Source organism: Aspergillus pseudodeflectus (assembly GCF_044049435.1).
Source record: "Aspergillus pseudodeflectus strain CBS 756.74 chromosome Unknown BJX68scaffold_46, whole genome shotgun sequence".
Classification (NCBI taxonomy): domain Eukaryota; kingdom Fungi; phylum Ascomycota; class Eurotiomycetes; order Eurotiales; family Aspergillaceae; genus Aspergillus; species Aspergillus pseudodeflectus.
In genome coordinates, this window is record NW_027263822.1 from 138,686 (window position 1) to 161,186 (window position 22,501).

The 22,501-nt window shown below is 52.1% G+C and overlaps 8 protein-coding genes across 8 annotated transcripts; 5 read left to right on the top strand and 3 right to left on the bottom strand.

Moving 5' to 3' along the window:
- Positions 1 to 113: 113 nt before the first annotated feature.
- Positions 114 to 3,906, top strand: BJX68DRAFT_257457 (amino acid permease-domain-containing protein; the record flags this gene model as incomplete). The annotated part of the gene is made up of 7 exons (XM_071043346.1): positions 114 to 123; positions 535 to 1,565; positions 1,620 to 2,020; positions 2,086 to 2,170; position 2,247; positions 3,003 to 3,291; positions 3,366 to 3,906. The coding sequence occupies 7 exons, from the start codon at positions 114 to 116 to the stop codon at positions 3,904 to 3,906; spliced, it is 2,358 nt and encodes a 785-aa protein (XP_070895602.1).
- A 650-nt stretch (positions 3,907 to 4,556) lies between these two features.
- On the top strand, positions 4,557 to 6,186 carry BJX68DRAFT_257458 (DUF895 domain membrane protein; the record flags this gene model as incomplete). The annotated part of the gene is made up of 4 exons (XM_071043347.1): positions 4,557 to 4,623; positions 4,700 to 5,690; positions 5,810 to 5,906; positions 6,001 to 6,186. The coding sequence occupies 4 exons, from the start codon at positions 4,557 to 4,559 to the stop codon at positions 6,184 to 6,186; spliced, it is 1,341 nt and encodes a 446-aa protein (XP_070895603.1).
- A 1,133-nt stretch (positions 6,187 to 7,319) lies between these two features.
- Positions 7,320 to 7,880, bottom strand: BJX68DRAFT_270158 (uncharacterized protein; the record flags this gene model as incomplete). The annotated part of the gene is made up of 1 exon (XM_071046547.1): positions 7,320 to 7,880. The coding sequence occupies one exon, from the start codon at positions 7,878 to 7,880 to the stop codon at positions 7,320 to 7,322; it is 561 nt and encodes a 186-aa protein (XP_070895604.1).
- A 642-nt stretch (positions 7,881 to 8,522) lies between these two features.
- On the bottom strand, positions 8,523 to 12,522 carry BJX68DRAFT_278043 (glycosyltransferase family 2 protein; the record flags this gene model as incomplete). The annotated part of the gene is made up of 13 exons (XM_071048453.1): positions 8,523 to 8,768; positions 8,851 to 9,264; positions 9,323 to 9,429; positions 9,500 to 9,839; positions 9,908 to 10,044; positions 10,101 to 10,140; positions 10,198 to 10,733; positions 10,864 to 10,951; positions 11,034 to 11,118; positions 11,200 to 11,235; positions 11,303 to 11,350; positions 11,452 to 12,231; positions 12,412 to 12,522. The coding sequence occupies 13 exons, from the start codon at positions 12,520 to 12,522 to the stop codon at positions 8,626 to 8,628; spliced, it is 2,865 nt and encodes a 954-aa protein (XP_070895605.1). The 3' UTR covers positions 8,523 to 8,625.
- Positions 12,523 to 13,517: 995 nt separating this feature from the next.
- On the bottom strand, positions 13,518 to 15,601 carry BJX68DRAFT_155429 (concanavalin A-like lectin/glucanase domain-containing protein). Its single transcript, XM_071036748.1, has 9 exons — positions 15,394 to 15,601; positions 15,278 to 15,335; positions 15,121 to 15,206; positions 15,001 to 15,053; positions 14,865 to 14,944; positions 14,668 to 14,793; positions 14,372 to 14,602; positions 13,844 to 14,305; positions 13,518 to 13,778 (listed from the first exon to the last, which is right to left on the bottom strand). Exons 1-9 carry the CDS (start codon positions 15,497 to 15,499, stop codon positions 13,622 to 13,624), a joined length of 1,359 nt encoding a protein of 452 aa, XP_070895606.1. The 5' UTR covers positions 15,500 to 15,601; the 3' UTR covers positions 13,518 to 13,621.
- A 1,071-nt stretch (positions 15,602 to 16,672) lies between these two features.
- BJX68DRAFT_270161 (WSC domain-containing protein) lies at positions 16,673 to 17,599 on the top strand (the record flags this gene model as incomplete). The annotated part of the gene is made up of 2 exons (XM_071046548.1): positions 16,673 to 16,738; positions 16,832 to 17,599. The coding sequence occupies 2 exons, from the start codon at positions 16,673 to 16,675 to the stop codon at positions 17,597 to 17,599; spliced, it is 834 nt and encodes a 277-aa protein (XP_070895607.1).
- A 918-nt stretch (positions 17,600 to 18,517) lies between these two features.
- Positions 18,518 to 19,381, top strand: BJX68DRAFT_270162 (uncharacterized protein; the record flags this gene model as incomplete). The annotated part of the gene is made up of 2 exons (XM_071046549.1): positions 18,518 to 18,601; positions 19,079 to 19,381. The coding sequence occupies 2 exons, from the start codon at positions 18,518 to 18,520 to the stop codon at positions 19,379 to 19,381; spliced, it is 387 nt and encodes a 128-aa protein (XP_070895608.1).
- A 561-nt stretch (positions 19,382 to 19,942) lies between these two features.
- On the top strand, positions 19,943 to 20,540 carry BJX68DRAFT_270163 (uncharacterized protein; the record flags this gene model as incomplete). Its single annotated transcript, XM_071046550.1, has 2 exons — positions 19,943 to 20,074; positions 20,130 to 20,540. 2 exons carry the CDS (start codon positions 19,943 to 19,945, stop codon positions 20,538 to 20,540), a joined length of 543 nt encoding a protein of 180 aa, XP_070895609.1.
- Between the last annotated feature and the right edge of the window lie 1,961 nt (positions 20,541 to 22,501).

Below are 22,501 nucleotides of genomic sequence, written 5' to 3' on the forward strand. Positions count from 1 at the left end.
TCTCTCGCACGAGAGCGTAAGATAAAGTCGACTGAGCAAGGCAGTGGCCTGAAATCTTGTCTGTAATTTGCAATTGACGGGGTGCGCAATCCTGGGGTGCTATCACGTCTGCCATGGCTAATCGCGGGGTTGGATGGCGTGATACCCCGATCGGTCTTGACAGTTACGATGATAACCCAAGGGGTTACTAAGACATTTTGAGCGGAGGCAGATGGGACTTCGAGGTTTGATTATGGAGAGATGCTGCCTCCTGCTTGGAGTACGTTGCCAGTGATGATGGTCGCGTCCCTGGTGTGGGAGCACAATCGCGCAACGCGCATCTGATGCCTGGAATGTGACACATGCTGCGGCCTGACACGCTGAGCACCGTGCAAGGAGTGAGCCAAATGACGTGCGAAATGTTATCACCACAACACTGCCTGCTGATGAGCACTGCATTCGCATTTCTAATCAGTTTTCTCGAGTCGCTGCCGGACAGATAGCTGACCACAACCACGAGATGGTTACCAGCATCACAACAACTAACAATGGAAGGAGAGACTCAGCCGCTGCTTCAGGAGCAGTATTCGTTCCCACGGTACGACGAAACCTCGACACGACGGGACGATGAACTCCCGTCTCCCGCGCCTGGGAAATACCTCAGCTGGACGACAGCGTATATCCTCGTCGTGTCGCGCGTCATCGGCAGTGGCATCTTCGCGACGCCCGGATCGATCGTGAAATCGTCAGGAAGCGTGGGACTTTCGCTGGTACTATGGATCGCAGGTACGATCATCTCAGCGTGCGGAATGGTCGTGTCGATGGAGTACGGGTGCATGCTCCCTCGCTCAGGAGGCGATAAAGTCTACCTTGAATACACATACCCGCGCCCTCGCTTCCTCGCGTCGACTCTTGTGGCCGTACAAGCTGTGCTACTGGGGTTCACTGCAAGCAACTGCATCATCTTCGCCAAGTACACGCTCTTCGCCTTCAGCGTCGAGCCAAGCGAACTCCAGAATAAACTGGTAGCAGCGGGCCTGCTAACCCTCATCACAATCGTGCACGGCTGCTTCCGGCAGACGGGAATCTGGATCCAGAACGTCCTCGGGTGGCTCAAGATCTTCCTCATCGGATCGATTTCATTAACGGGGATCTGGGTGATCCTGCTCCGCCCATCTGACATCGCCAGCGGCGCGGGACAAAAGCAGCACCACCCGTTTGCATGGGACACGCTGTTCGAGGGGTCAAACTGGAGCTGGAACCTTCTCTCCACATCCCTCTTCAAAGTCACATACTCATATGCCGGATTAAACAACGTCAACAACGTCCTCAGCGAAGTCCGTGACCCGATCCGCACGATCAAAACGGTATGTCCCGCCGCGCTGCTGACGTCGGGGGTCCTGTACCTGCTCGCAAACGCATCATACTTCCTCGTCGTCCCGCTCGACGAGATCAAGGAGAGCGGCGAGCTCGTTGCGGCGCTCCTCTTTGAACGGCTCTTTGGCGACCGTATCGGCGGGATCCTCTTCCCGCTTGCGATTGCTATTTCGGCGGCGGGGAATGTTATGGTTGTTACATTTGCGTTGGTAAGCTCCACCCCATACTTCCCGAAATAACGAGAGATAGTAATTAGGAAGCAGGCACGCGTCAACCAAGAAATCGCCCGACAAGGCTTCCTCCCCTGGGGCGACGTTCTCTCGTCCTCACGCCCCTTCGGAACCCCGCTCTGGGGGTTGATAGTGCACTACTTCCCCTCCTTGCTCGTAATAACGCTCCCGCCCCAGGGCGACGTGTACAACTTTATCCTCGACGTCGAGGGGTACCCCGGCACGATCTTTGGGCTGGCCATAACGGGCGGACTACTACTCCTCCGCTACCGCGAGCCGAACCTTTTCCGCCCGTTCAAGGCGTGGTTGCCGGCTGTTTGGTTGAGGATTTTGGTGAGCGTTGCGCTGGTAATCGCGCCGTTTGTCCCGCCGCCCGGGTTCAGGGGAGATGTCGAGTTTTTCTATGCGACGTATGCGATTGTTGGGAGTTCAGTGTAAGTTTTCTCTCCGAGTCCGAGTCTGAGCGTTGAAGGGGATGTGTACTGACTGGATTGTGTAGGATTGTGTTTGGGGTGCTTTATTGGTATGTTTGGACTGTGCTCCTACCAAAATGGGGAGGGTATAGACTCGAAGAGGAGGAGAGGGTACTTGATGATGGGACGACTGCGACAAAGTTGGTTCGGGCTTATGATACGTAGATATTTGCTTCACGCGCTCCAGAGTAGATTTCGATCAAGTCTTTTATGTCCTTTACGATGCTAATGATACTCATAAACTGAATCTCGGTCTTCAGTCTATTCTCCAGATACGCGTCTGCGTCAGTATATATTGGCCGGGAAGCGTGTTGGGCCGCTCATGGACATACGGAACAAGTGACCTTATCTCGCTGAGAACCCCTTGATTAACACCAGCATCCTCCTTTAGATCATTCACGTCGATGGACGAAACTTGATGTAGTTATTATTTCTCCAAGTCTTTAGATTTCCTTACTATCTGAGAGACACTTACCCCGGAGTTGGCTCCTGCGTGAACGCACCTCAGCCTCGGTCGTCATCTCTGATTAGAAATCCCCGAACCAAGACGCCCATGCAATGCAGTGCAAGAACCTGAATTCAACCACCCATCCTTCGATGCTGAGCAGTGCAACATCATGATGCCATCTGCCTGCCATCCAATAGCCAGCATTTGTATTTATCAGCAGTGGCCGCAGGGCGTCACACTCGCGATTGCGTGCTGGTCTGACAAATTGGCAATGCGCAACCCCTCTCTGGGCTGTGCATATATACCCCGGTTTCTCGGCTCAACGTCGCTATCTTATCTCTCCACTTGACTACAAATCCACCGCATACTCCGTGTATACTTCAGACGCAGTTATAGTTATGGCCTCAGCAACAGTCCAAACTCCCCTCGCCCCATCCACCACCCCCTCCTCCCTCCTTTCTACTCAACCCTCCATCGCCTCCTCCACCGAAAAAGAAAAAGAAAAACCGCACCACGTCCAAACAACATTGAACTTCTTCGCCGACCACCCTGACGGCTCGCCCCCAACCCCCAACATCGTCGGCGACGCCGAAGCATACCGCAAGCAACCCATCGAGACGATCCCCGTGACGATCCATGATGTCTCGGGCCATGAGCTCGAATATACCCTCGACGGCAATGGGTTTCAATATTATTACCACGAGAGCAAGGAGAAGGAGTTCCTCGATGATGAACAAATCAAGAGAATTTATTATCCGGAGACGGAGCAGCTTCTGAAGGATGCGTATGTTTCCCTACTCTACCTTACCTGCTAGCACCGGTCATGTTCAGGTGTGCTGACGACCGCTATCTTTCCAGGACCGGCGCCTCCAAAATCTTCATCTTCGACCACACAATCCGCCGCGCCCCCCTGGACACGCGCACCCCCTCCTCGCAACTCCGCGGCCCCGTGCAGCGCGTCCACATAGACCAATCCTACACAGCCTCCCGCAACCGCGTCTCGCACCACCTCCCCGCCGAAGCGGAAACCCTGCTCAAGGGCCGCTACCAAATCATCAACGTCTGGCGGCCCATCAAGCCCATCTACAAGGACCCGCTCGCCGTCGCGGACGCCCACTCCGTCCCGGACTCCGACCTCGTCGGGATCAAACTCGTCTATCCCGACCGCGAGGGCGAGACGTATGGTGTGCGCGCGAACCCCGCGTTTAAGTGGTACTATCGCTATGGGCAGACGCCGGATCTGGTGACGTTGATCAAGTGCTTTGATTCCAAGACGGATGGGCGCGCCAGGCGCGTGCCGCATTCGGCGTTTGTCAATCCCGAGACTGAGGTTGGGTATCCGGCGAGGGAGAGCATTGAGGTTCGCGCGTTGGTTTTTCATCCTGAGGATACGGAGTAGATTCTCTTTTCGGTGGTGGCGGTGCGAAAGGTGTCGTGGTTAATCATGGTTGTGTTTTTTGGTTAGGGTTGGGGATAGCTAGCATAGGGAAGGGAAGGGAAGGTGGGAGGTATGGGAGTTTGACATCATCATATCCATTTTCGAAGAACACGATAGCTACGATAACGAAAGAATGTGCCTTATCTTTAGAATCCTCCCTGAACCTCGGTCTAGTGACCGCGTATTTTTCACTTGCCATTTCACCCCTTGTAAATCCCCAAAACGCCCACAGAAAAAGTGGCCAAATGCCGTGCGAGCACGTAATCGTAAGCCGAAACCACAACACCGCCAACCACCCGCAGCGCAACAAACGCGCCGAGATGTGGGTAAATCATCCTGATGGCTTGACGGCGCTTCATGGCGCTTTCGAGGCCGGGCCAAGTTGTGGTCTGCGCTTTGTTAGCGAGAGTTTGCTGACATTGATGGAGATTGACCGAGACATCGTGCCGTTAACTGCAAGGGAGGAGGGATCCACTGGAGCTTGGTGACATGCGGCTGGGTGTCTTGGATGGGAGTATATCAAGAGGTGGTCGGTCCTTCGTGACGACGCTTGGGATCGGTTCAGTTGATCGAGTATCGTATCTTGTCTCTTTCCACACAAGTTCATCACAATGGCTGAAAAAGGCCTGAGTACCGACGAGGAAGTCGGCAACGACTCCCCTCCCCAGAAATTCCCAGGTACACAGCTCCCTTTGCTCCATCCTTCCGCACCATCCACAATTCCCATTTCCCACTTCACTACTAACCATCCCAGTAAAATGGTACCGCTCAACCTTCTACAACGCCCTAATCCTCGGAATGTGCAACTTCCTCGCGCCCGGGATCTGGGGCGCAATGAACAGTCTGGGCGGCGGCGGTGCCGCAGAGCCCTACGTCGTAAACACTGCGAACGCACTCACCTTTTGCCTGATGGTTCTGTCCTGCTTCTTCGGCAGCGTCGTCGTCCGCTTCATCGGGATCAAGTGGACCCTCATCATCGGGACCATGGGGTACGCACCGTACGCCGCGGGGATATACACGCAGGTGCGGTATGACTCCAACTGGTTGACGCTGTTCGGGGCCGCCCTGTGTGGATTGTCCGCGGGGATCTTCTGGATGGCGGAGAGTGCGATTGCGCTCGCGTACCCGGAACCGGAGAACCAGGGCAAGTTCCTCGGGTTCTGGTTGAGTTTCCGCGTCGGAGGGCAGATCGTCGGCGGGGCGATTAATCTCGGCGTGAACATCAATCGGTCTACAGCGGGGAGCGTCAGCTATGTTGTGTACTACATCTTCATCGCGCTGCAGGCCCTCGGCCCCTTCTGTGGGTTGCTCCTTAGTCCCCCGGCAAAGGTCCAGCGCACCGACGGCGTCCCCGTGAAACTGGCCATCGTGCATGATACGTGGTACGAGATCAAGGCTATGGCGCGGTTACTGGTTAGCAGGAACTTCCTCCTCATCACCCCACTCATCTGGCAAGCGACCTTTGCCGAGGCTGTCTTCTTCACGTACAACTCGATGTGGTTTAGTGTGCGTGCGCGAGCACTGGGCTCATTCGTTTCGGGAATCATGGCGATTATCGCGGGGAATCTGCTGGGTGCCTTTCTCGACAGCAAAATTGCGCTCAAGTTGCGGAGTCGCGCTGGTTTCGCGGTTATACTCGCCCTGCAGGGCGCGTGGTGGCTATGGGGCACGATCATCGTTACGGATTTCCACTCTCGCGAGACGAGTCCAACATTCGATTGGGAGGACCCAGGGTTCGGAATGGGGTTTCCGCTGTATTTGTTCTGGGTTGTCGGGTTTCAGTTTAACTATATGTTCTTGTATGCTCCTCCACCCCTCATTTGCGGTTGTGGGAGCGAGAGATGCTGACAGGCTGTTCGAACAGGTACTTTATCGTCGGCAACCTCGCCCGCGACGAAGAGGAAGTCGTCCGCTTCGCCTCCCTCCTTCGTGGCATGGAGTCTGCGTCGCAGGCTGTTTCGGTACGTCACCCATACCTACCCATCCCTCATATCTGCCCCCTTCCCTTCCGCCCCTCTCCCCAGGTCAACCCTTTCTAACAGATGTATTGTGCAGTACGGCCTAAGCAGCGTCTCAATCATGGCCTCCGTCGGCAGCATCTACATGAACTTCGGGTTGTGGGCCATCGCGCTGTACCCGGCCTGGTTGGTGATTCGAGAGATTGGGGTTTCGCTGGGGGACAAGAAGGTTGAGAGGGAGAGGCAGAGGGAGAGGGAGAGGAGGGTGGCGGTGGAGAATTAGTGTCTCTACCATAGGACTGGGTTGGGTTGTTGAAGGAGATACGTAGTCCCGGCTTTGCCCCGCGGCCTCTGTGGAAATGGGGCATTCAGGGAGGTGTATGACTTGGGCAGCGTGGGATCCCATTCTCTGGTGTGTCTCTTGCGTCGGGTACTGTGTGCACAGCCATCGATCTACTCGTATATTAAATCCTAGAAGGAGCATTGGAATAGGGCTGATCAGGCTGATTGGCGCCCTTGGGTAGTGTACACTTTTATTATTGTATGCACCAAATATTTGTTAACCTATACTAATCTAGTAAATTAAATAATTCATAATATATTATTATAGCTATCAAGAAGGATAAAAAAATTATATTAAAAGTACTTTATCTTTAGGCTTTAGGGAAATATTTCTAGTAGATCTACAGTTAGATGGCGATAATAGACTAGAGGTGAGAGGTGAAAAAGATTCACAGCATGAATAACCCCAGGACACTATAGATGCCCTTAGCCAGGCGAGTCCTTGTTTGGAAGTCCTTTTCTGTATAGCTTCTCCGGGATACAAACTTTAATCCTCCCAGTGAGTGCCAACAGTCCTCCATCCGCGGGCATGCCCTGATCAACCCTGATCAATGCCTTGCCAGCGTAAGACTAAGTTTTGTGGCAGCACCCTAGCTCCTAGAAGGTGACCAAGGAGAATGGCTGCATGCTCACCTAGCATCCCATGTATTAATTTTACCGCGGAGGCGCTAAAGCTGAAGCGCCAGCTGGAACATGCCAGAAGTCGACAACAAGCGCTGGATCGAGCGGGTCAACAAAGCAGTGGGGAGTACACGGCAGTGTCTCGCGAGATAGAAGGGCTCTTGGCTCTAGTTATAGCCAGCCAACCCCTGCCGCAGCCAAGGAAAGCAGACACCTAAGTGATAGTTCCCTATTAGTGTTTGATCCAGGCACTAGCAGATTAATATATTATTTATAGGATATAAAGGATTGTTATAAAGCCTATCCTTTTTTGATAGTAAAATATGCTTCTTAAAAATAGTATAGCCTAATTATAGTTAATTTTATTTTAAATAAAGGGATTAATGCCTAGACTATAATAAAGTAACATAAGTAGATTATTACTATAGGTAATACTAATACTAGAAATACTAGTTACACACACCATTGCATGAGTACATCTTCATCAAGGGCAATAGCAGCAGTAGCGAGGACGATCCATAAAAGCAGAGGGTGTGAGACGACTTCTTGCATCAATTGTTGTGGCTCAACAGAGACCTCGTCACAAATGATAGGGAAGGTGCCATGGATTCTCTCCTGGAAGGTGCAAAGCAGAACAATCTCGTGCCTTCCTAAAGTGACATTGTGAGGCCGCACTTCGGACGGTACCCGCTGGTCTGGAGGACTAATTACTGCCATCAAGTGATGGTTACTCGCCGCGCCAACATAAACGGTTCTCCCGCTGCCTGAGTCGAACTGGAGTTCCGAGCCCTTCTGGGAAAATAGAGACCACACGAGCGATCGCTTATCGTTGTCCCATGGTAAAGGGGGTAGCTCGACTATCCAGTCGGCCCCGCGGTCCTGGTTGTCCCAGGGAAAACCATCTTCTCTCTGAGGCTGGGAGGGCATGGCCGCTAATGCGCCCCCTGCGTCTGAAATGAGAGAGCGATCATGATCATTGGCAGTCGCCAACGTCTGTGGCGCAGGGTCGGGCATATTATTCGTGTCATTTTTTCTTGGTTGCGTCGCTGAAAGTAGCCGAAGTCGATCCTCCAGGTATACTACCCTGTTATGTAGCGCCTCGAATTCAATGTGCGTATGTCGTGATTTGCGATGGTCGACACCGTCATATACACATTCGCCAGACAGCTGCTCGCAGCGAGAGCACTGGAGCATTGATCAGACAAACTCACGTTTTCAATCGGAATGAACAAACCGTGGGGCGGGCACCGTCGCATTTCGCTCGGCGCTGCTTGCAATTTCAACAAGCGCTCGTTACTCTCGAGCCAGCGCGTTGCATCTCTGGAGATTGCACGATAGTTGTGTACGGAACGGAGAGAAGGCCTGGTGAAAGTGGTACCCGTGACATGACAGGTCAGCTTGGACCGGAGGACTTGGGTTTGGGCCTGAAGGGCAATTTATACTCAGAAGCTGTGGAGACAGACAGGCACAGCCCTGAGATCAGGCCAGCGCTCCCACCCGATACGCCAAGGATTACTATCGATGCCACCAATACATTGTATCAAGGCCTGCTCCGCCGTAGGATGTTCTCAGGACCGTTGAGGAAAGAGTATAGCGGACAATTAATATATCTTAAATTGTCGTTTGACAGGAATACTAGGAGGCAAAACTCCAGGCGACGAAGGTAGGAAAGATATATATATCTAGGGAACTTCCATGAACAAAAGACATTATGGGTGCCGTCCAGATCAGCCATCCCGACCAGTAAGATTCCCAGCACCTAGTTTAATCCCAGGAAGAAGGGGAGGAAAGTGGCCGAGCAAATCTGAATAGCTAAGGGGACAATGGCAACGGTCGCAGTCGTGTACTCGCCAGGTTTAATCCTCCACCCCCACGGGGCCCCAAAGGCGAAGAACAGCATCACTAGCGACGAATTAGCTTTGGGTCAAGCGAAAAAAAAAAAAAGGATGAACAACGAGCCGGAAAAAGAAAAGGAACAACATACCCCCCGCAATAACCGCACAAATCACCCACGTCCACTTAAACTTGCGCACCATCTTATCCATCCCAATATAGAATCCCGTGGGCCCCATCTCCTTGGCCGTCGACGCCCACTCGAGATTGATACTCAGCGCGTGGCAGAGGAGTGCCTTGCCGCAATTCAAGCTGATGCCGCCAAAGTAGATGACCAGGAAGGGAAGCCACTTGCAGGCTTGCAGGAGGGAGCGCCAGAAGGTCTCTTCCTTAAGCTGGTGGCGCGCCATGCTGAATGCGACCGAGGCGAAGCCGTTGAAGACCACGACGAGAGCGCACCAAATGCCCCAGCTTGGTGTGTAGATGTGGTCGATGGACGAGTTGAAGAGCCCGACCAGGACGTAATTTACTGTTGCGAGGAGCATGCCTGCGCCGATTGCGTAGTCTGTGTTGTGTTGCGAGTGTGTTAGTTTTGTCAGTAGAGACCGGAGAGAAATACATACAGGTGAATATGTAAGCGATGATTGTCACTTTGCTGGTAATGGGCATGTTGCTCCACAGGAACCGGAGGAAGAGTCTTGTAACTGGACCACGGTAGATCCATTGGTAGCTGGAGGAGGCAAAAATGTTAGTAGGTTGCACAGACCGAGATCGGGAAATGAAGACAAGACTAGACATACAATGGATGAAAAACGAGCTCATTGCACCCATACGCATACTTCTCCCACCTCGTCAACTCATCGTACAGCGTCAGCGAGACACCTTCCTTGAAATCGCCGCCGTGGTACGTGGCCAGCCGCACCGTCATCCCCTGCATCTGCACCCGGAGACTGACGTCAAAGTCCTCCGAGACGTGGCTGTCGGACCACCATTTTGTCTGGCCATCCGAAGGGTCCTCGAATTGGATACTCTGCAGTGCTTTCCAGCGGAGGAAGGCGTTGTGCCCGACAAAGGGGGAGACGTCTCCGGAGCCGACGCCGTATTTGATGGCTGTGTAGACGACGTTTGTGAAATACGTGACTGGACAAAGATGGGCGTGTGAGTTACATCTTTCTGGAGACGGGATGGATGGACGGGACAGTACTTACTGCCGTTTTCAAATGTATTGTGGACAACCTGCATGACACCAGATCCATGCTGGAGAATGGCGACTTCGGGACTCTCGTGCATTTCCAAAGCGCCATACAACAGGCAGTCCACGGGGACACGTGTATCGCAGTCAATGCTGTTCAGGTCAGCTGAGATGAATGAATGGTGTCCGTTAAAACGAAAACGACTCACAGGAGGATAAGTTCGCCGACGCGAATGTTTCCCTCGGCCCCTATATATGCCGTTAGTCAAACGAACCGAGCACAGATTGTGGTTTGTTGTCACATACAAGTCTTGCCCTCATCCGCAGCCAAGCAGTTCTCCAGCGCGAGCTGATACAACCGATCATCATCCTCGACCGACAGATCGTCCACCGTGCACCCCCGCTGGGCAGCCTCGCCCTCCATCAACCGCGCCATCTCATCCTCAACCCGCAGCGAAAACGCCAGCCCGTAGTTCATGTTACTCGCCTTCTTGAACTTGCCCTTGCGCTCGAACCCGATGGCGTTGGCGAGTGCCTGCGGCGCGGAAAGGTCATCCGATTTCTCGACTCCACTGGGTTCCTCAGAAGGGCCCTTCTTATTCGTTCGGAACAACCAGCCCAGCGGCGACCATCCCCCGCTTTTCTTTACAGAGCCCTTTTTATTCGGCGGACGCGCCGTGTACCCGATTCCGTTCTCGCGGTAGTATTGCTTACGGGCTTCGGCGAGCTCGGGCTGGATGAGTTGCATGCCGTCGTCGTTGACGAAGACCGAGGCGGTGCCGCCTTGTTCTTCGTAGTATTGCACTGCAGCAAGGACGCTTATCATGGTTGGGACGATCACACTATGTTTCGAAAATAAAATGAAGGAAATGTCAGCGATCTGATACTATCCCAAGAAGAAAAACAAACCGAAAAGCAAAGGGAAAGAAAGGAAAAGAAACGGTCTATCCTGCGACAAACAACTTGACTCACCCCTTAAGGCCCTCTTTATAGACCGGCATTTGGATGGTGATGTGAGGAAACTCATAGTCGCGATGAGCTTTTGGGTTTGGTTTGACGGCTAGAATTTGTATATTTTAAATTAGTCACTATCCGCATAATCGTAAATAAGCTAAATAGAAACGATGGGCATATGTAGGTACCTGAGTGGAACTTGGAGTTCTTGAGGACGAAGCTCGCTGGTAGGAAGAGTTGGAAGGCGCTGGTGACGAGGACAATGAAGAAGAACTGCCAATGCGAGGTTACTCATGGATCTTATGCATGCATGCATGTATGATCTATTCGTATCTTGGGGGAGGGTAGGCTTACCAACGAGAATAAGGCGAGAGGAGGAATTGTCACGACCTGTATGTATACATCCATTAGCCACGGCGCATCTTGAGCGCAGGCTTGATAGGGGATGATGGCATACCAAGGCAAATCGAATATAGTTTCCATCCCAGCTGTACTCGCGAAGCAACTGTGCAAGTTATTAGAACGTCACAACAAACCAGACCAGCGACAAACACAGAAAAAAAGAAAGAAAAGAAAAGAAAACAAGCAATCAGGAAGAAGACCTACTCTAGCAACCCCAAGCGCCTGCGTAATAATAACAAGCATAATCGCAAAGGTAATCTTCACCGCATGAACACGCACAAGCGGCCTAGGAGCAAGTGCCTTCTCCAAATCGGGCTCCTCGTCTTCATCGCCGCGCTCCTCCAGCGCCACAGCGCGACTATACAAATCATGCTTCTCATCGAGCGCCCCGCGGACCAATCCAGCGGCGGATGGCGATGCAGAAGCAGTCTTGCTATCGGGCGTCGACCGGCCCAGGATCACCGAGCCGGCGCCCGCACTTAGGGGCGTCGAGTGCCCCGAGATGCGCGGCGTTGTGAGGTTTGACAACTTGCTTTCCTTGCCGGATAACTGCATCTCGACGTCAAAGGCGACGTCGAGGATCGTAGAGGGCTCATGGCACCAGACGAGGAGAACGCGCTCCCTGCGGACGATGCATGCGCGCGAAAAGTGCGAGATCCCGGACTGGACCTCGTCGAGGGAGGCGAGGATCGGGATGCGGGTGCCTGTGTATTCCACAACAAAACTTTTCTGTTCGGGGGCTAGGGAGTCGAGCACCGAGGCTGTGATGCGCGAGGAGATGGAGACGACGGCGTTTTCATTGAGGCGGTGCACCGCGTCGGTCAGTGCGGGGGATACGCTTGTTGGTGAGAATGTGTAGCTGTTGTCTGGAAGCTTGATGGCTATGCAAGTGGAGGACCAGGCCGGGTTTGGAGCTTGGGGGTCGGATTGGGCTTCGTCGAACCAGCCCAGGAGGGTTGCTCTCCGTCCCAGGTATTTGGACATCTAGAGATGGATGGTTAGACATTCCCCCCACAGCATTGCGGAAGCCATTGAGGGAGCAGCTGGAAGTGAAGAACATACCACGAGGGGATTGGCATCTCCGTTCTCAGACATTGAAGATGGCCGCTGAAGAGAGGGAAAAGAATTGGCGATGGAGGAGGGCCGAGTGCTGCTGTTGCGTACATGCACCGGCCCTGGATGCTGAATGACGTTCGGGTAGAGGGTCCTCCCAATCTCCGCAGTTTGGAAACTGGGAGTTGGGGACCGTGAGGGCAAGGCAGCTGGGTCTTCCATCTCTGCGGTCATTCGCATGCAACGCCAATTGAGAAAGAAAAAAGAGATTAGGGAAGAGCGAACGATTGTGAACGGGTCAGGGGTGCTTGAATATGCCCTGATAAAATATCTTAGCTAGAAAGAGGCGAAATATAAGCGGCAAACATAACGATTCATGAAAAGCAAAGATATCTATCAGCTCTACAGATGCAGGCTAGGCGAGACCGATTGAGCAGAGAACGAGCAATGGGCCTGGAACAGGCTCATGGGTGTGACACGTCAACGCCGGCGCAAACTATTGGCTCCATGGGCAGATAAAGGAAGCGCTGGCGACGAACGGCTCGCTGAGAGTAATTTCCTGAGTGAACATGAGTTCTCGGAAGCGACTGACGGCCGATGGCGTTGAACCACCGGCTGAATGAAAGGTCTGGCTATCGTCTATGGGGTTGACAGTGGACTGACTACAGATGCCTCACTAACAGTGAGGCCCTGGACGAACACAGGTTCTCCTAAGCGACCGCCGGCCGATGGCGTTGGAACCACCGGCTGAATGAAAGGCCCGGCTATCGTGGATGGCGTCTGTTGAGATTAAGCTATCCAAGCCGGCCGCTTATTCTAACCCTGAAAATGACGGCCACGCCGAAAGCATTCGAATGCAAACTAAGAGAGAACAAAGCAACTAGCGATGCCAAAGATACATTAAAGCCTAAGACCGAGAGCGCGCATGGGCCACGAGGTTGACAGCAAAGGCGGGCAGGGCAATTGTTGGCGATCAGGCGCGTCACAGCCAACCAGCACTGCGCCCTAAAAATGCTAAGAGGGAGCTAAGTCCGCCACACTGTCTTCCAGCAACTGACAGGTGCAGGCGATGGCTCGGGGTCAACTTTCCCCTGATTTTTTTTTGCTTTTGGAGGCAGCCGCCTGCGTGACTCTTGGGCGGTCACAGTCGGTGCCTCGCTTTCAAGCTTCGGCCGAAGAACGCTTCATTGAATAATAATGAAATCAAACCCTTTCATATTTGAACTAGGCTAAATAGCTGAACTGCCTTGTGGCCAAGCATCCCACGTGGCATGCAATGGCTTACAGCTGGAAATTGTGCAGAAGAAGACAATAAACCACCCTAGCAGGCCCCCTCTTGCCACATGCGCACCGACTTGACGACCATCCCGCGTGTGTCCGGCTCCCCCCAGCTCGATCGCCAGGTCGCGTTTCCCAGCCAAAAGTCTCGCATCGGCGTCTTGCTATCATCCGTCCACGGCTTGTTACCCACCTCGTCGCTAAATCGACCAATCTGTCAGTCTCATCCCGCAGACAATTAGAGAAAAGAAAGGACGAAACTTACGGGAAATACCCATTAGTCGCCCCCACGGCCACGTTCAACACAAGATAAAACGGCTGATCAAAGGGTGTATTCCTCCTCCCCGTGTGGGACCAAGGATCCTCGGGCGCGGACCCATTGACATTCATACTGGCAAACTTGCCATAGTTCCACATGTTCTTGTTCTTGCGAAAGTCGAAATAGAGCACTTGCCGCAGGCGCCCGTCCAGCCACGTGAACAGGTAATCCTCCGACCACTCCAGCCCAAACGTGTGGAACCCGTCCGGGTACTTGGTGCGCTGCGCGCCCCATTCGCCCTGGCTGAGTTTGTATGCGTCGTTCGTGTACACGGTGCCCCAGTGCATGGCGCTGCCCACGATGTTGTTGCCCAGTGGGTAGCTCTCCGCGTCGTTGCCGCGGCTTTCGGCGATGTCGATTTCGCCACTTGCCGGCCATTCGCCGTATACGTTGTCTTGGGGCATCATCCTGTAGAGTAATCATCCGAGTGTCAAAATTAATTGCGAGGCGAGACTCGAGATAATGGTAACGCACCAAATTGCAGGCCAAAGCCAGTCCCCCTTTGGCAGTTTTGCAACCACTTCCACACGACCGTACTTGATCGTCTTCTTTCCCGCCGTTGTGAGACGCGCCGATCGCACGGGATTGATGATTTGGCCAGAGGTGGAGTTGCTCCGCACGGCACAGCGGGAGATCTGCGAGAGGTCAGAGAGACGCTGGTCTTTGGTCGTGCAGGTGCCGTCGCGCGTCAGGTTGAGGACGTATCTGAGCATCGCATATAATTATCAGCCATCAGCAAAAAAAAAGGACACAATGGAATGAATGCATACCCATCCATCATCTGGCCCGGGGTAATGTCCGTCGTGTCGAGGGTCAGGGTCGGAACGATGTGCAGGCCTTGGGCGTCGACGTACGAGTTGTGGGGATCATCGGTCGTCCAGTCGAAGGCACCGGTTCTGGAGGGAGGGAGTGTTAGAGCAAGCAAGCACTTTGTCATCTCTACCTTATGGCGATGGCGACAACTCACCCGTATCCGTTCAGCTGAACTTCATGGCTCCAGACGTTTTTGTCCAGAGTGGCAAAGTCTTCGTCCAGGACTAAACAGTACTGCAGTCGCGACATATTAGAAATGGAATCTATCTCCTTGGCTGAGGTATACAGACCTCGTGTTTTGGCACTTTGGCGACAGAGTCGAAGCAGAGATACCCTGAGACGGCTTCGTAAATTAGCGAAATGAGCGGAAAGGATGCAGATCTTCTTCAAAAGCGCACAACATAACATACCCAAGGCAATAAGAACACCAGTGTAAAAGATGACACGATCCCAATCAAGGATCCGCTTTCCATCCTTGAGCCAGGGCTTTTCGAATCTATCCACGGTGGTACACGATTAGTCCATTTTCATCCGTGGGAGATGGATCCATGTCAGCGAGGAGCTTACTCTCCAACTAGGCGGGAACTTCGAAACCGTCGTCGCACGCGCAGTGTACCGGTCGGACCTGGAACAGTGCGTGAGTGATGGCTTGTTAAGGAAATGACTATATAGTACTGGCTAACCTTGTCGCTCAGAAGACGATGTCGAGCCTGGAAGGTTGGAGTGAATGGATGCGATCGGTGTCGAGAACGGATTACCGGATGCCTCAGGCGTGATTGTTCGGTCCATGGCGATACTCTATGAGAATTGAGACCTCAAGGTTTCTCGTAAAGTGTACCAAGGCAGTTTTGCTACTACAAAGCAAGGTTTACATGATCTACCATATATACCAATGCGGCAAAAATGGACAGTCAGAGGGTGGCCTGGTCGTCGCCCCCGATAAGGGAAAAAGAAACACTGAAGATACTCGCTGGGAATTTCCCCAGGCGTTTGCGATTGAGTCTGCGGTCTAGAGCTGGGATCTAGAGCAGAGGGCTAAATTGGGGTCTTGAAAATGCAGAAAGAGGTGGCGATAACCCTGGCTAAGGCTAAACCGCTCTGGGCCCAAATACGCGATCCCCGGACCCGGCCGTAATTGTGGAGCCCTAACGGCACCCGAGTGACGTCCAAGCATGCCCTGACAGATAAAGCGCCTTGGGGCGAGCATAAGCGAGGAGAATTTATTCGACAGCAAATTTTCTATGCAATCAGGTATCTCCCCTGTGGCTCGCTGTACGTACTTACAGCCCAGTCAAGTGATGCTAACAATTTCGGCCGTAGTGTGCTGGGTCCTTTCCTTGGGGCTACTTATGCATGTAAACTAGAAAATAGCCCAATTGTCGGTCTTCTAAGTCGCCAGCCTCTCAAGTGGAAGTCGTAGACTAGCCAAAATCTGGCCTTTTAGACTTGACATCCGCTCGGCGTCGCCGAGGGTCAGAAGATATAGGGACTGCATCCAAATGTCGGTCTATTGAAGCCTATTCTCCAATGCGTTCCAACTCTTTGGTCGAGGTTGACGCCGTGGCTGCCCGAGTACTCTAAAGTACCGTCGCTCCGCATCACCGGTGACGACAATAGGCTCGCTTGACTTGTCCTGTCTCTAGAAGCCATATTGCGCGGAGTGCATTGAGACCTGAGGACGACCATGTAGCTGGCCGTGGCGCAAGCCCTCTTGACAGGGCCCGGCTGGTATTGGTTCTTGCTGATTTGTTCAGCTCTTTATGTCTCCCTGGTCTGGGAGCTGAGAAGAAAACCTTGCACGACGAGTGCGATACGATTGAGGTGCTTTTGGAATCCCATGTGCCTGAGAGACACCAAATGTGAACTATTTAAACCTCCACTTTTTCGCAATCTTGCAGGGATCTATCCTCACCACACATAATCTTGATAACATCTAACAGCCTATCGCGCCAAATCACCCCAATGGCAACACTCACTCTTCTTCTGACCGCGATCTCGCTGGTCTCGGCTTCTCCCAGGCCCACTGATGTATGACAAGACACTCCCCTTCTGCATTCACATACCTATCCCACCTAGTGTCTTCAACAGCAATCTAACTAGACATGTCACATCACATAACAGACGCCCCCAAACCCCCCAATCCTCCCAGGCTCCTCCATCTCCCTCAACGCCCTCTGCGGCGCCTACAACGGCAGCGCAACCTGCACCAACAGCGGCTTCGGCAACTGCTGCAGCCAGTTTGGCTACTGCGGCAGCAGCACCACGCACTGCGGCGACGGGTGCCAGACTAACTACGGCACCTGCGGGATCCCCACGACGTACTCATGGACCGACCTCGGCTGCTACACGGACAACACCAACGCGCGCACCCTCAACACCTCCATCCTCGTCTCGGGAAATACAGTGCCCAAGTGTCAGGCCGCGTGCAGCGGCGCGGGATTTACTCTCGCGGGTGTCGAGTACGGATCGCAGTGCTTTTGCGGGACCGCGATTCTTAATGGCGGGGTGCCCATTACAACTGGGGGAACTTGTAACATCCCATGCGCAGGTGACTCCGCGCAGATCTGCGGCGGATCCGATGCACTCAACCTGTACTCGCTCATCCCCGTGTGGCAGAGCATCGGGTGCTACTCAGATAGCACGCTGAAGCGAACGCTCGCGGTGTCGTACAATGTCGCCGGGAACAGCGTCGAGCGGTGCACGGCTGCGTGCCAGGCGGGTGGGTATGAGTACGCGGGAATGGAGTTTGGCACACAGTGCTTCTGTGGGAATTCGATTGACAATGGTGCGACGCTCTCTGCGGCGTGTGCGACCAAGTGTCCTGGGAATGCGGCGCAGACGTGTGGTGGGCCCAATGCGCTCAGTATCTATCAGCTCTTTGGGAACTAGAGTGAGGGTCTAGGCCTCTATATCTATCTCCTTGGCCTTGACATGGAAATCGGAATGAGGATGAATTTTCTGCGACAGTTTTTGTATATGGATTTGAGATTGTTGTTTCGATGACTTATAAATTAGTTTAGTGTACATACGCTTATTAAACGGGAGAAGACAAATTGAGTTTGTGGGATATAGGATGTTCTTGCTTTTGAATCAATTTGGATCTTCACTGTACCTTTCAGTGGAGGAGTAGCTTGGGCAAAGGAGAGAGGTTTCATAAGGGATAACAGTACCAGTCAGGCGGACCAGACACGTAAACAAAGAAGTGGGATTGTGCGGATCCCGTTGGACGGCTCCTTGAATTGCCAGCTGTGGCGGCTCCGCAAGATCTCATAACAACTTACGGGAACTGTACCGTAAGCTTCTCTCCTGGAAGCTCGTGAGGAGGGTTTAGACCAACCTCGTGCCTCACTAGAGTGGCCTTGTGAAATATTACTTCTAGCGGTACACACTCAAGTAGAGAGTTAGTAGCGAAGGGCCGGTGAAGATGGTACGATCCACGATGGGTGGAATGGCTCCGTAGTCGGTTTGTAACCAATTTGTACTAGTACTGAGAGAGTGCGGGAGTACGCACAGACAATAAGCCCACCGCTAGCTAATTTAGCTAATCTACAACTCGACGAGGGCCTTTCTACACATTCTGAAAAAGAACGTCATGAGATAAGTGAAGTATCCTTCTGGCCTGCTCGGTCGCTATCCTTCCTTACATTGACCGTAGATATTGCTCAATGCCTTCCTTTCGTCGTTGATGACGGAGACGGGAACAGTAGTATAGAATACTTTAAAGCTCGCATAGCCAATCACACACCGATGCCAACTTGGCGTCCCGGCGAATCGCGCTCAGCGGTCGGACGTAGATACTCATTCAGGATGTCGAAGGCCTCCGTTTTAGTCGCTGGCCGAGCCTCGTTGCCAGAACCCGTGTTGGGTAAACCCTCGGTGGTGTTGACATGGGTTTCCTGCATGATATGCTGGATCCGTGCCTCCTGAATATGATGTATACATATAAGCTCATGCTGCAGGGTGCTATGTTTCTGTATTTCTACAATACCAATGCTGGATCAAATGATTAGCTAGTTGTCCTGCTCGATTTCTTTGACTGTACTCCGTCGCGGTACAGTACCTAGTAATACGGGCCTGATAAAACCTTAACATACTCCTCTTCTAAGTTATAAGAAAGATTATATTTACTAGATAGATATATTTACCTTCTTTACTGGCCTACTAATCACTGCCTATTGTATGTACACGCCCCGGGGCGGTCTATCCCCATTCTGAAGTCCTGCCGTTGGCCGTTATAAACGCGATTAGTGGGATAAGCTAGATAGTAGTAATAATTTCTAATTAGAGCATTTAGGCCTTCTGGCTAATATTATGTATATCTAGTTAATAACGCGACTTTTAGTATTACTACTAATAGACATTAAACAGGTCGCAGTTATTACCCTAAACTACCAGCCCGAGGGCATGAAATCGTTCATGAAATTCAACATGCCTAGTGTATCTCTGACGTTTAACTTCGTGGAGGACCCCGCAGGCCAAACAGAGTGGATCCTTAACCAGGCGACGATGAACAGGTTGCAGAACGGTCGGTTCTATATGGATCTGCTGATGGTTGATGAAGAGGGGCGGTTGATTGCGGCGATTAAGCACCAGAGTTTGATGTTTGAGAGGAAGAGGCATCTTGAGCGGCAGACTGGGTCGAAGAACAAGCATGGACAGGCCCGGTTGTAGGATGATAGTCTTGTTGCCCCAGTTGAGATTATATTGGAACTGCCAATCCATGCGAATCCTGGCTACCCAATGTGGTCAAAATGGTGAAACTGGTTGTGTAGACTTCACCTACCAAGGAAGGATATCTATGCTTAAACTCAAATTGCCCAAGAGTAACCCATTCGTGTGACATGTCGCAGTTTCCGACCGTGGCTAGGACCATGTGTCATGATTTAATCCATGGATCAATCATGTATACTGTCAACTCCGCCGTTTGCAGTGGTGTATGACGCATGAGACCGAACATTAAACAATGTTAAGCAAACAAATAACTTACTGGCAAGGTAGCTTTGATCATACGATATCTGACCTAGACTTTGACCCAAATAATGAAAATCTTTGGTTGATTGTGTGCTACATGTATGCTCGAGCCATCGCCTATAAAGCTCCGCAACCGCCGCCCGCAGTTTTCTTTGCTTTACCTCATACTGCCGACTAAACTTCTCTGTCCCAGATAACCAACTTCAATGTTGAGTACATAAATTGGCTTTCGCAAGAGACATTACTACCTCACATTTCATCATGCCCGGTTCCGATGTCCTTGAACCAGCTAGAGCTACAAACACTGGCGTCTCTCTCAAAAACGCCCTGATCGGAGGTGGTGGACTCGCCCTTCTTGCCTCGGGTCATTTTGCCCAAGCAGTACCCATCCCTGTAGGTGATGGAGGCCCTGATGTTAATGTCGATGTCCGGAATGCAGACCCTATAGCTGAAGCTGCGCCCTTGGTCGCGAGTTCGGCTATACCCAAAGAGGAATACAGCGAAATACACGAAGATGCCCAGAGAGAGCCTGAATATTTGGCTGAACATATGGATGAAGTCTCAGATGTTCCTACTCATCCTGTCCGCTCTCCACAGGTCAGGGGAGGGAGCGGAAGGGGTAGAGGAAGGGGTAGACGCGCCACTCGCCGCTCCTTCTGGAGCCGCTCTGATCAGCAAGATATGGCTGGCGCAGAAGCAGATGAAAGGCTTCGGCGTTCGCCGCAGCTTGGCAGAGGGTGCGATCGCGGTAGAGGGGGAAGAGGCAGAGGAGTTAGAGGAGGGACCGGACGTGGCTGTCTTTGATGGCAGAGTTGACATACTGTGGAGATGGGTAAAAGGAGACATGCGAAGTGGCTAACGCAGTACATCAAAAGGGGCAGCGGCAAGCTTTCTGACTTAATGCCAATTCCGACCTTTAGCATATAGTCAATATGTTTTATGGTACCACCAGATATAATAAAGGTTAACTCCAAGATAATGACTCCAGGAGTGGACAATATTACGTATGCCAGGAAGCATCCGTTACTTCGGGGCTGAGGTTAGCACCACGGGGTAACCCGCCCAGGATAGCACAGGAGTAGCGCAATCTGCCACCTCGATACTACACCAACCTTGGTGGATTCAATGGAATGGACTGCAGTCTCACCGTGACAACGAGTGGGTGCGTATTAGGGGCAGTGGGCAGGCTGCATAAGACTGGTTGGAGTAGTGGAATTGGTAGTAGCTACTTGACTTTTGATGTAAGCCGTTGTGCATATATAAATTGTTAGGGTGAGGATAATCTAAATGAAATCACTTCCCATCCTTCGCTTATCCATGTAATAAAAGCATTGGGCTATATTGTGCGTCGAGTATTGCGATAGTAAACCTACTGGCCAGGTGATTTTTACCCTCGAGGGCCAACACACGACTACGGATAGTTGACGATGATGGCCGGGATGTCCAGAATGGCTAACGAGGAGAGGTCCTTGTGAAAGCCCCTATTATTACTAAAGGATACTACAAGAATCATTTATTAACTAGGGAGGCTTTTACTGAAGGTGGCTGGTTCAAATCAGGTGATATTAGCGTGATGAAAGATCGCTTGCTTTACATCATAGATCGCAAGAAAGTAATACCCACACTACACTAGATAGAAACATGCTGTTTAGGGCTAATAGGTATAGGAGCTTATAAAGTATAAAGGCTTTTAGATCGCGCTAGCTAAAGCTAAAGCACATCTCCTTACCCACTTACTGATCCTTGACGTGGCCGTTATTGGAGTTTTAGCAGCCGATGGATCTGGCAGCAAAGTCCCCCTAGCCTATATTATCATAGATAGAGCCAAGCTTGGCGAGAGTGACGTTAAGGACTATATTAAGTCATATTTAGCAGCCTATAAGTAGCTCTAGGGTGGCGTTATCTATATACCTGTGGTACCAAAGAGCCCAAGCGGGAAAATTTTAAGGAAGGTTTTGCGAGATGTAGTGAGGAAGGGAAAGTGCGACAAGCTCTAAGTGGTCTAGCCATCTATAACAGTGCCGCAGTATCGTGTCTGCTGGTTTTAAAAGTTATCGCTATATATTTTGTAGGACTGTCCTAGCATAGAGCGAACTTGAGGTGGCTTGCAAATTCCGCCGTCTAATATTCGTGTCTTCGCTTAATCTAGTGCTTCCCATGGATAGTAGAGAAAGATTAGTCTAGTCTGGTGCTGGGCGAGGGAGGGTACATTCATGCAGCAATAACAACTTTTCTGAATACCACTATTATCACTACCACCCCTTTCGCCAGGTTCTTCAAAAAGGCTAGCTGGGCTGCTGAGAATGGCTGGAGGTTCAGGATAATGCTGGTTTCAGGCCTGACCTAGACTTAACCGTGAGGAAGGCACTCCCGCGGAGCCCGCGGATATCACCAGAACAATGGCACGAAGCGGGAATCGAAGGGCCTTGGGGGCTATGATGAAGCCTATTTGCAGGCCTTCGTTTCTGCCTCTTCTGACTCGGCCGTTCTGTGTCAGGGAAAGGCACATCCAGATCTTGCTGGTTGCTGACGTCTCGACCCGGGCGAAGTCGCTTGTTGCAGGCTGCCGCAGCGGCACTTGTGCTTGTCCTGATGGCTCCTTGATTCCACAATGGTGGCGGTACAACCACAGCTACTGATCGGTACCGCACCAGGCTATCGGGAGCTGGCGCCGTCCAAGCCCCAGAAAATTTAGAGTAGAGCACTCCGGCTAAGCGGACAGGCCAGATGAGGGCGACTTGGCTTCGGCAGTGCCGGTATCCTTAGCCCGCTCCAGAGCATCAGCGCATGGATTTCCACTGAGACTGGATGCCTAGCGTG

Coding starts and splice junctions, on each gene's coding strand:
- BJX68DRAFT_155429 (XM_071036748.1), bottom strand. CDS start 15,499: ATGGACCGAACAATCACGCCTGAGGCATCCGGTAATCCGTTCTCGACA. Junction 14,794..14,864: donor GTTCAGCTGAACGGATACGG/GTGAGTTGTCGC, acceptor CCCTCCCTCCAG/AACCGGTGCCTTCGACTGGA. Junction 13,779..13,843: donor GCGACTAATGGGTATTTCCC/GTAAGTTTCGTC, acceptor TGGTCGATTTAG/CGACGAGGTGGGTAACAAGC.